This window comes from Grus americana, chromosome 1, assembly GCF_028858705.1.
Source record: "Grus americana isolate bGruAme1 chromosome 1, bGruAme1.mat, whole genome shotgun sequence".
Classification (NCBI taxonomy): Eukaryota; Metazoa; Chordata; class Aves; order Gruiformes; family Gruidae; genus Grus; species Grus americana.
Window position 1 is genome coordinate 661121 of NC_072852.1, and position 10692 is coordinate 671812.

At 71.6% G+C, this 10692-nt stretch overlaps 1 protein-coding gene across 1 annotated transcript; it reads left to right on the forward strand.

Annotated features, from left to right (window-relative positions):
* Positions 1-4931: 4931 nt before the first annotated feature.
* CHKB (choline kinase beta) lies at positions 4932-9174 on the forward strand. Its single transcript, XM_054813130.1, has 11 exons — positions 4932-5197; positions 5605-5713; positions 5903-6016; positions 6197-6330; positions 6569-6673; positions 7035-7093; positions 7297-7384; positions 7461-7569; positions 7737-7843; positions 8018-8099; positions 8269-9174. Exons 1-11 carry the CDS (start codon positions 4983-4985, stop codon positions 8323-8325), a joined length of 1179 nt encoding a protein of 392 aa, XP_054669105.1. The 5' UTR covers positions 4932-4982; the 3' UTR covers positions 8326-9174.
* The last annotated feature ends 1518 nt before the right edge of the window (positions 9175-10692 follow it).

Consider the following 10692-nt stretch of genomic DNA (forward strand, 5'->3'; position numbering starts at 1 on the left):
GGGGTGCAGGGGAGGGGCAGCGCTGCACAGGGGGGGTCTCCTATAGGGAGATGTGGGGAGATGTATAGGAGAGCTTCGGGGGGCTGTAAAGGGACGGGCAGGGAGCTGGGGGGGGGCACAGGGGCTATGGGGGGGGGCAGGGAGCCTATAGGGAGCTGGGGGGGGGCAGGGAGCTGTAGGGGGGGGCACAGGGGCTATAGGGGAGGGGCAGGGAGCCTATAGGGAGCTGGGGGGGGGGGCAGGGAGCCTATAGGGAGCTGGGGGGGGGGCAGGGAGCTGTAGGGGGGGGCACAGGGGCTATAGGGGAGGGGCAGGGAGCCTATAGGGAGCTGGGGGGGGGGGCAGGGAGCTGTATGGGGGGCACAGAGGCTATGGGGGGGGCAGGGAGCCTATAGGGAGCTGGGGGGGGGGCAGGGAGCCTATAGGGAGCCGTAGGGGGGGCAGGGAGCCTATAGGGAGCCGTAGGGGGGGCAGGGAGCCTATAGGGAGCCGTAGGGGGGGGCAGGGAGCCTATAGGCCGGTGGAGGCGGAGCGGGCCCGGCCGGGGCGGGCAGACACGGCCCCGCGGCCGCGTGGCGGGAGCTGTCCGGTGCTGACGGGCCGGGGCTGTCCGGTGCCCGGTGCTGACGGGCCGGGCTGTTCCCCCCGCGGTGCTGACGGGCCGGGCTGTCCGGTGCCCGGTACTCACGGGCCGGGGCTGTCCGGTGCCCGGTGCTGACGGGCCGGGCTGTTCCCCCCGCGGTGCTGACGGGCCGGGCTGTCCGGTGCCCGGTGCTGAAGGCACGGGGGGTGCAGGGGCGGTGGGGGGCCCAGGAGATCGTGGAGGTTCCTGCTTTGGGGGCAGAGAGCAATGGGGAGGGCGGGGGGAGATGGTGGAGGTGGACGAGGCAGCGGGGGGGGCACAATGGGGGTCCAGGAGGAGTGGAGGTCCGTGCTGCGGGGAGTGGGGTGCAGTGGGGCATCCAGGAGGAGGGGGGGTACGTGCACTGGGACGAGATGTAAGGGGTGCTCAGGAGGCCTTGGGGGGGTCTGTGCATTGAGGGGACAGGGTGGAAGGGGGGGCCGAGAGGGAGCGAGGGGGGTCTAGAAGCTGCAAGGGGCCCTGCGGGACTTGGGGGGGGGGGGGAGTCGTTGCATTGGGGAGCAGGAGGACACAGTGAGGGGGGTGAGGGGGCAGCGAGGAGCATCTGCACGGGGGGTGGGGGGGCTGGAGAGTGGGGGGGGCACAGAGCGAGCGGGACAGGGAGGTGGCGGGGCACGGGAGGCTGTAGGGTCCCACGGGTCAGCGTGTTCGGGGGCCATGCACTGGGCGACAGGATGGGGGGGGCAGGAGCTGCTGGGGGTCAGAGGCGGGAAGGGGCCATGAGGACCCGGGGGCGGGGAGGGAATCCCTGCACTGGGGAGCAGGTTGCACTGGGGGGGTCCAAAGGCAGTGGGAATGGGGGGGCTGGTGCCCCAGCCCCTCTCCGTGGCTCCTCGGCCTGTGCTTGGGACTGGCTCGTGGCCGGGCTCCCCCCCGTCATGGCCCTGTGCTGGGCCCCAGGGACCCGTCGCAAGGTTCCCCTTCTCCGACTGCTCCCTGCAGCCCCAGGGCACCGGGCAGAGGGCTGGGACCAGCACGGCTGCCCTGCGCCCACCCCCGCGCTGCCCCGGGGGCCCCCCCACACCCCATCCCCCACAGGCCCGGTGAGGTGCTGAGCCCAGGGGGTCCTGCAGCTGCTCCCAGCCCCCTCTGCCCCGTCACCTCCCAGCCACCCGCCCCTCCACCGATGGAGGAGCCCCGGTGAGAGCAAGGCCAGCGCTGTGCCAGCGCAGAGCACACAGGGGCATAGCAGCCACCCGGTGACACCCCGAGACCCCGGCCCTTGGAGGGGCGCTGGCCCTGCCTCCCCACCCGCTCAGCCCACCCCAAGGATGCTTCGGGGCGCAGGGGAGCGCCTCTCCCCCCAGGCACCGTACAGACGGAGCCTCCCCAGCTCGCAGGCAGAGCAGACCCACTCGGGAACGGCTCCCATGAGGGCAGCTGCCTCGGCCGAGGGGGTTTGACCCCGACGCAGGCAGCAGCTGCCTGAAGGGCGCTGCCCGTCCTGTGGGACAACACCGGGGCGGCAGCGGGACACCGAGCAGCCACCACCTCTCCTTCTGCCACCAGCGGGCAATGCCTGCACCGACTCCCGTCCCACCAGCCTCCACGGTGCAGGCAGACACTCATGCTCCACGCTGGGTCCCTGGTCAGGGGTGGGTGCCCCTTCCCAGGGGTGGGTGCCCCTTCCCAGCTCCACGGGGCTCAGGGGCCACAAGACAGCGCTGACAGGGCTGCACCCCAAGAGCAGCTGTGGTGAGATACAGCAACCCCGCTCCTCGCCTGTGGCTTCCCTGGGGGAGTTCTGTGTCCAGTGCTGGGCTCCCCAGTTCCAGACAGACTGGGAACTACTGGGGAGAGTCCAGCCGAGGGCTGCGAGGATGAGGAGGGGACTGGAGCATCTCTTGGACGAGGAAAGGCTGAGAGACCTGGGGCTGCTTAGTCTGGGGAAGAGAAGGCTGAGAGGGGATCTCATCAACACTTATCACGATCTAAAGGGTGGGGGTCAGCAGGATGGGGCCAGACTCTTCTCCGTGGTGCCCAGCGACAGGACAAGGGGCAACGGGTACAAACTGGAACACGGGAAGTTCCATCTCAACAGGAGGAAAAACTTCTTCCCTCTGAGGGTGACCGAGCCCTGGGACAGGCTGCCCAGAGAGGTTGTGGAGTCTCCTTCTCTGGAGAGATTCCAAACCCGCCTGGACGCCATCCTGTGCGACCTGCTCTGGGTGATCCTGCTCTAGCAGGGGGTTGGACCAGATGATCTCCAGAGGTCCCTGCCCACCCCCACCAGACTGGGGTTCTGGGGGAGAGGCTTCCCCAGGACAGGGCCGCTGTGGCCCAGCACGGTCTGTGGCTGGGGCGGGCAAGCAGGGGCTGCGAAGGGCCCTGGGCACAGCAGCTGGGGAAGGGCTGACCCCGGCATGGCCCGGCCCTGCCAGCACCCCGAGATGTGGCTCCTGGGGAGGAGCTGTCGGAGGGGACGCCCTCCCCCATGAAGCTCACTCGCTCCCCCGGGCAGCGCAGCCAGCAGATGAGGGGCTCGGCAGCACCCCGTGAATGGGGTGGGTGGGGGGACAGGAGCACAGAGACTCCCGGGCAGAGCAGGGCCACAGCCGTTCCCTTCTCACCAGTTGCTCCCACCACCCCCGGCTCCACACGGGCCTTTTCTCTCCAGCACCCCTTGGCGCGGGGCTGCGACGCATGCCGATGGACTCGGTAGGAGCGGTGGCTGCTGGGTGCGCAGGGCCAGGCAGGGCCCCCAGCCCCATCTCTGCCCGACTCCCGGCCTTGGTGCAGCACAGGCAGCACCCCCCTGCCCAGCACCCCCCACCCAGCAGCCCCTGCCCAGGCCCCAGCCCACCCCCCCGGGCAGGATCAGGCAGCCACAGCAGTGGCCATGGGGACCTGCCCGGCGGGCGGCAGGCAGCAGCAGGCAGCACAGAGGCCTCCAGCCTCCCCAGCCCCCCCGCTGACCCATCTGCTGCTGCAGCAGCGGCCCAGAGCCCCCCCTCTGCCCCCGGCACCGCTGTGCTCCGTTCCCGGCACAGCCCATGGCACCGGCTGGTGCCGAGCATGGGGAGAGGATGTAATCCTGGCTCAGTGCTGAGCACAGGGGGGCAGCAAGGGGCAACTGCGGGTGCCCCGACCCCAGCGCCGAGGCCCCAGCACCCAGCAGAGCGGCCGGTCCCAGGCACAGACACCTTCCGTCCCCAGCCTTTATTGTGTGGCAGAGGGCGGGGGGCCGTGGGGTGGGCTGGCCCCGTCCCCGCCACTTGTGGGTGCGCTGGCACAGCCCGGGGCGGGGGTGGCAGTGGGGGCTCTGCCCCTGAGCCCTCACGAGCCCGACTCCCCCTTGGCCAGGAGAAGGTCCAGGTAGGCCCCGGAGATCAGGTCCTCCTCCTCGATGCCCAGCTCCTTCATCAGCTGGCGGGCCACGCGCTCGCCATCCTCCACGCTCTGCTCCTCGCTCAGCACCACCTGCGGGCACAGGGAAGGTGAGCCCTGGGGCGCCCCGGGGCCGGCACACGCGCCCCGGCCGTGCCCCGCTCACCTCCAGCTCCAGGAAGTCTCCCAGCCCCTCCACGCTGTCCAGGTGCACCCGGGTCTGTCCCACGAGGTAGAGGAGTCGCTGCTTCCTCAGCACGCCCAGCACGCCCAGCGCCTGCGCCAGCACCGCCTGCGCACCGGGAGAGGAGCCGCCCGTGGCTGGCAGACGCCCCGGGAAGGGGCAGCCGCAGCGCCGGGCGGCAAAGCCAAGGCCCCGAGCCCCCACAGCGAGGCCCCGGCCGGGCCACGGGCGCACACGCAGCCCCGCGGGGGGAGCGGCCGGCACCCCCGGGTGCGTTGTCCGGGGGAACCCTCCCAGCGCTCACCTCCAGGCCATCGGGGTCGTCCGTGGGGGTGATGCTGAAGCAGGAGAGCTTGGGGCCGGCGGCATCGGGGCGCTCGTAGAAGATCAGCTCCCCTCGGCCGCCCTGGGGCAGGGGCAGGGTCAGTGCCGGGCCCGCAGGCGCCCCCTCCCCAAGGCCCAAGCACCCCCAGCAGCTGCCCGGTGCCCCCCCCGGGTGCCTGACCGTCCCCATCCCCTGCCCCGCACTAACCGGCGTGCGGCGCAGCTTGAGGCGGCCCCGCGGGACGCGAAAGAAGGTATCGGCCTGGACCAGGACTTGGGCCCGGGCCGGCCCTCCGAGCCTCTCGGCCGCGCCCCGCACCGCCGCCAGCTCCCGCAGCCGCGCCTTCACCTCCACGTTCCGCCGCATCCCCACGGCTCAAGCCTATTGGTTCTGCTTCGCGACGTCATCCCCCTGCGCGCTTTCCTATTGGACAGCAAGCGCCCTGTCCCGCCCGGCTGGGACGCGACGGGAGGCTACGCCCAGCCGGGCGGAACGGGGCGGCCATGGCGGCGGCGGCGGGACGGGGCAGCGGGACCGGGACCGGGGCCGGGGCCGGGGCCGGGGCCGGGGCCGGGGCCGTGCCCGTGCCCGTGCCCGTGGCCGTGCCCGTGCCCGTGCCCGCCGCCACCCGCCTGCAGGCCTATGCCTGGTGCCGGGAGTTCCTCGCCGGGTCTTGGAAGCTCATCGGGCCCGAAGAGTTCGGTATCGAGCCTGTCAGGTACGAACCGGAACTGGGGGCCGCAACCGGGCCCCCCACTCCCCGCCCCGGGACCCCTGTGCCACCCCGGTGTCTCTGTCCTACCCGCTCCCGGTGCCCCAGTCCCCCCCACCCCGGTGCCCCAGTTGTGTGTGTGTGTCCCCCCCCAGTGCCCCACTCCCCCTTCAACCGGTGGCCCTGCCGTCATGTCCCCCCGCCCGGTGCCCCAGTGCTGCCCTCAGCCGTGTCCCCCCCAGTGCCCCTGTTGCCCCCCCGACCGGTGGCCCTGTCACCTGCCAGGTGCTCCAGACCCCCTCCCCAGTCCTACCCCTTGTCCCCCCCAGTCGTGTCCCCACCCCGGGTGCCCCGGTTGTCCCCCCCACCATACCCCACACCCGGTGGCAGCCCCTGACCGGCTGTGCCCGCAGCGGGGGGCTCAGCAACCTGCTGTTCAAGTGCGCGCTGCCGGAGCACATCCTGAGCGTGGGGGACGAGCCCCGGCAGGTGCTGCTGCGCGTCTACGGGGCCATCCTGCAGGTAAGCGTGGGGCAGAGCACCCCCCGCCCGGCAGCACCCCCCGCCCGGCAGCTGCACGGCTCCGAGCTCCGCCAGCATCTTCCTGCCGGCCTGGGCCTGGCAGCTGCCCCGTGTCTCCTGCGGGGCTGTGGGAGCGGGGGCTGCCGGCGCAGGGGCTGCCGGCGCGGGGGCTCACTGCTGTGTCTGCAGGGCGTGGACTCGCTGGTGCTGGAGAGCGTGATGTTCGCCATCCTGGCCGAGCGGGCGCTGGGGCCACGGCTCTACGGGGTCTTCCCCCAGGGGAGGCTGGAGCAGTACATTCCGGTACGGGATGGGCTCCCCCCCCCCCCCTACCCTGTGCTGCCTGGGGGGCTCCTCACCCCAGCTCCGGCCAGTCGGAGGAAGGGAGGAAGGGATGCCCCACGCGGGTCCTCCTGCTGCTGAGGGCAGAGCCGGCTCCCCTGGGGCGGGCAGGCCACTCACGTCACTGCTGTGTCCCCCCAGAGCCGGCGCCTGTGGACCGAGGACCTGCGGGACCCCGACATCTCCAAGGAGATTGCGGTGAAGATGTCCCGGTTCCATGGCATGGTGATGCCCTTCAACAAGGAGCCCAAGTGGCTGTTTGGGACCATGGAGCGGTGAGGGCAGCTGCCGTCCTGCGTGGGCTCCTGGATCACCTCAACTCCTGAAATCCCCTGGGGTCTGGAGCACGGGGAGGTTTCCTGGCCGGCTGCTGGCGGGGCCCACAGGAGCAGGGTGCAGAGCAGCTCCTCGGCAGCCCCGGCTCTGCGCTGGGCTGGGGAGGGAGACAGTGGGGTGGGGTGGCAGCGCCATGGGGCGTCTGTCCCACTGCAGCGCCATTTCCTGCGCTCCCAGGTACCTGAAGCAGATTTCGGAGCTCACCTTCCCCGAGGAAGGGCAGCTAAAGAAGTTCAACCACCTCAAGACTTATAACCTGGGGGAGGAGATGAAGAGCCTCAGGTGAACCCGAGCTGCCCGCTGGCACAATGCAGGCGGGAACAACCCTGTTCCATCGCCAGCCCCCTCATGGGGAGCCGGGGGGGACTCGACTTCTCCGGAAACTGGTCTCTTCTGTCCCCTGTCCTTGGAGCGTGCCTTTTGCCCAAGGGCCCCATGCAGGCCCCCGGGGGCGGCTCTCAGAGGGGTCCCTGCGTCCCTGGGGCAGGGTTCCCACCAGGTTCCTCACGTTCCGGGTCCCAGCCGTGTCCGTAGCTCTGTCCGCCCACGTGTGGTGGCAGCGGTGGCCCCCACATCCCTGCGGCTGGGGGGCAAGGGCCGGCAGATCCTGCCCCTGCTGAGGCATCTCTCCCCTGAACTGCAGGGAGCTGCTGGAGTCCACCCCCTCGCCGGTGGTCTTCTGCCACAACGATGTCCAGGAGGGTGAGTGCGGCGGGCGGGTGGGCGCGTCCCCTCGCAGAGGCCTGGTCCTGCAGCCGGTCTCTGCCCCGGCCTGCCCAGCCAGACCCTGCCGGCCCCGGGCACAGGCTGATGCTCCTGGCCCCCCCTGAGCTGCCTGCAGCCCCAGGAGAGCTGGTGGTTCCCCCGGCCCCCCTGAGCCAGCCCCATCCCTGTTCCCTGCGCAGGGAACATCCTGCTGCTGGCTGGGCACGAGGCTTCATCCTCTGACAAGCTCATGCTCATCGACTTCGAGTACAGCAGCTACAACTACCGGTGGGTCTGAGGGGGCCGGGGTCCCGTCTCCTGCTGGTGAGAGGCCGGGGCTCTGCTCACTCTCCCCTTTCCCCAGGGGCTTCGACATCGGCAACCACTTCTGCGAGTGGGTTTACAACTACACCCACGACTCCTGGCCCTTCTTCAAGGCTTCCCCAGAACACTACCCCAGCCGGCAGCAGCAGGTAGAGCTGCCCTGTCCCCCGGCAGCGGGCAGGGGGTGCTCCCAGCGAGGGGGGTGAGGCAGGGGGGCCTTGCGGAGGTTGGTGGGGCTGTGTCGGACGTCGGTGCGGGCAGTCCAGCCCCCTGCCTGCATTCAGCAGCGTCCCTGCCTGCTGTGTCCCTCTTCCAGCTGCATTTCATTCGGCACTACCTCTGGGAGGACTCGGGGCGACGTGGGGACACCACGCACGAGGAGCAGGCCCGCATCGAGGAGGAGATGCTCACGGAGATCAACCGGTGAGGGGCACACTGGGGTGCGGGGGGGTCCCGGGGGCCATCCTGAGGGCATATCACCTGGTCCCTGCTGCAGAGAGCGCAGCATCCCCAAAACCCTCCTCATCCCGCTCCCTCCTGCGTGCCGGTGGGGTGGGGACGGGGGTCCCGGCGGGGCTGACGGCTGTTCCCCATCAGGTTCGCTCTGGCCTCCCACTTCTTCTGGGGCCTGTGGTCCATTCTGCAGGCAAAGATCTCCACCATCGAGTTCGGGTACCTGGTGAGCGCTGTCTGTGGGCGCTGGCAGTGGATCAGGCCCTGCCTCGTGCAGGGCTGCCCTGGGGATCCCCTGCCTGTCACCCCTCCTCTGACTCCGGGTGTCGGGGCAGGGGGCTGGCTGGGGGGTGTCGGGAGCACAGGCGGTTCCTGACGCCCCTTTCCCGTCGCAGGACTATGCACAGAGCCGCTTCGAGGCCTACTTCCAGCACAAGGCGCAGTGCTCCTGAGCGACCGCCCAGCCCTGCCTGCGCCCACCTCCGCTTCGCAGCCCCCCACCCCCCCCAGCAGCGCCCATGCCGTGGGGCAGCCCAGGGGCACGGTGTCCCCCCAGGGTGGGCTGCCCCCCCGTGCTGCGAGGGGTGTGCTGCCCGGGTGGGGGCTGTAACGGTTCAGGTGCTCCCCAGGACTGTGCAGCGATGCAGGGAGAGAGGTGGGTCTGCCCCGGCGTGTGCCCCCTGGACGAGGGGACGTCCTGTCACGGAGAGGTGGCACGTCGGCCATGTCTTTGCTGCAGCTCCTGCAGACACGGCCCCAGGCAGAGCAGGGAGGCTGCTGGCCCGCGCGGTGCTGCCTGCGGCACGTCCCCCCATGGCAGCGTGTCCCTCACCTCTGCGCCGTTGGCACTGAGCAGGGCTTGAGCTGCGGGTCCCGGCTGGTGGGAGCCCCCGGCCCTGGCCAGCAGCAGGGAGCTGGTGCAGCCTGGAGCCAGGTGGGGCGGGTGGCTGGGCTGTCCTGCCTGTCCCCTGCACCCTCCTGCCTGTCCCCTGCACCCTCCTGCCTGCAGCTGGGGCCCTGCCTGCAGCAGGGTCTAGGCAGAGCTGCCGAGGTCCAAGGGCTCTGCTGGGGGCAGAGGGGTGTGGGGGCCCTGCTCTTGCGTTTCATTCCCCCCCATGCCCCTCCCCAGGCCCCTGGGGCCAGGCCCTGTGCCGGGCTGCCTTCCCTGCGGCTCTCAGCTGCGCCGCGTCGCTGCTTGGCTGGGCCGGGGGCCGGGGGCCGGGGGCCGCTCCTCCCCTCCCCTCCCGACAGCAGAATGTAAACCGTCCCCAGACCAATAAACGCTGCGGTGGTGCACGGCTCCTGCTTGCTCTCCGTGTCCCCGTGGCCACCTCCTCCTCCGTGCTGGCCCGCAGCCCCAGCCATCGCCGTGGGTGGGGGGCTGCCCCACAGCAGCATGTGCCAGCCCCTCCCCAGAGCCAGCAGCCAGCGCCGGGGGGTCGGCGGGGGCCGTGGTTTGGGACGCGCAGCGGGTGCCGCAGCTTACGTCTGCCCGGAGCCGGGCTGGAGGGGATGGCGGGGACACGGGAGCCCCAGGCCCTGCCGCCCTCCTGTTCCCGGAGGTACGTCCCAGCACCCACCCTGTGCCCTGGGGCGGGTGCTGCACCCACCCTGCCCCTGCGGATGGCGAGGAGGGTCTCACCCATGGCGAGGAGGGTCTCGCCCGTCGCGGCAGCTCTGGTTTGTGCTGTGGCAGAGGTGCTGCCTGGCTTCTCGCCTGTTCAAGATGTATCTCTGGGTGATTTTTGGGTGCTGTCCTGCCCCCCCCGCAGTCCCCCCAGAGCAGCAATGGTCTGTGGGTGCTCTGGGGGGAACAGGCAAGCGTGGGTTTGCTGCCCACTCCCGTGGCTTGTGTCCACCCCCTGCTCCAGGTCACCCCGGCTCCCCCGGGACCTTCCTTGGCCCGTGGTGCGGTCAGCAGAGCCTGGGGGCTGCGAGTGACCGGGGCCTGGCCCTGTGTGCCCATCCCCGCTCTCGGGGGCCGGGGGGGTCCCAGCCCTGTGTGCCCATCCCCGCTTTTGGGGGCCGGGGGGGGGTCCTGGCCCTGTGTGCCCGTCCCCGTTCTCGGGGGCCGGGGGGGGGTCCCGGCCCTGTGTGCCCATCCCCGCTTTTGGGGGCCGGGGGGGGGTCCCGGCCCTGTGTGCCCATCCCCGCTTTTGGGGGCCGGGGGGGGGGTCCCGGCCCTGTGTGCCTGTCCCCGCTGTCAGGGGCCGGGGGGGTCCCGGCCCTGTGTGCCCGTCCCTGCTCTCGGGGGCCCGGGGGGGGGGGCCCGGCCCTATGGGGGCTCACAGGCAACATGGGAGCAGGGGGGAACCGGGCTCACCCCAGACCTCCGCCCCCCAGCCCGGTGCAGCCCCGGCCCCTCGCCAGCCCTGGGGCTTCAGACCCTGGTCCTGACCCAGCCCACGGGTGTGGGTGCTGGTGCGGGGGGCTCTGGGGTGCTGGGCTCTGCCTGCTCCCGCCTGGGCCTGGCAGCGGGTCACGGCTCTGCCTGTCCACGCTGATGAGCGGAGCTTCAGCACGGTGCAGCTCCTCAGCGACACCTTCCCCATCGGCAGCTCCCGGGAGCGGTGGGGGCTCGTGGCTTCGCCTTCCCCATGGCCGCCTGCCGCCCTCGCCGGGCTGCGCTGCCTGCTGCCCGTCCCCGGCTGCCCTGGCAGGAGCTGCCCGCTGGCACCGTGGGGCCGAGCACGGGGCAGCGTGGGGGGCCAGGGCCCGGTGCTCCCCCTCGCCGCTCGCCCAGCTCCTCTTTCACCCACATACCGGCTATTTATAGCCCCGCGGCCAGCGGGCAGCTCTGCAGGGCGGGGGGCTCCTTC

What these genes read in the sequence shown, in the direction of transcription:
- CHKB (XM_054813130.1), top strand. Translation starts at nt 4,983, where the DNA reads ATGGCGGCGGCGGCGGGACGGGGCAGCGGGACCGGGACCGGGGCCGGG. An exon ending in TTCGGTATCGAGCCTGTCAG is followed by an intron (nt 5,198 to 5,604) that starts GTACGAACCGGA and finishes CTGTGCCCGCAG; the next exon opens with CGGGGGGCTCAGCAACCTGC. An exon ending in ACCCCAGCCGGCAGCAGCAG is followed by an intron (nt 7,570 to 7,736) that starts GTAGAGCTGCCC and finishes TCCCTCTTCCAG; the next exon opens with CTGCATTTCATTCGGCACTA.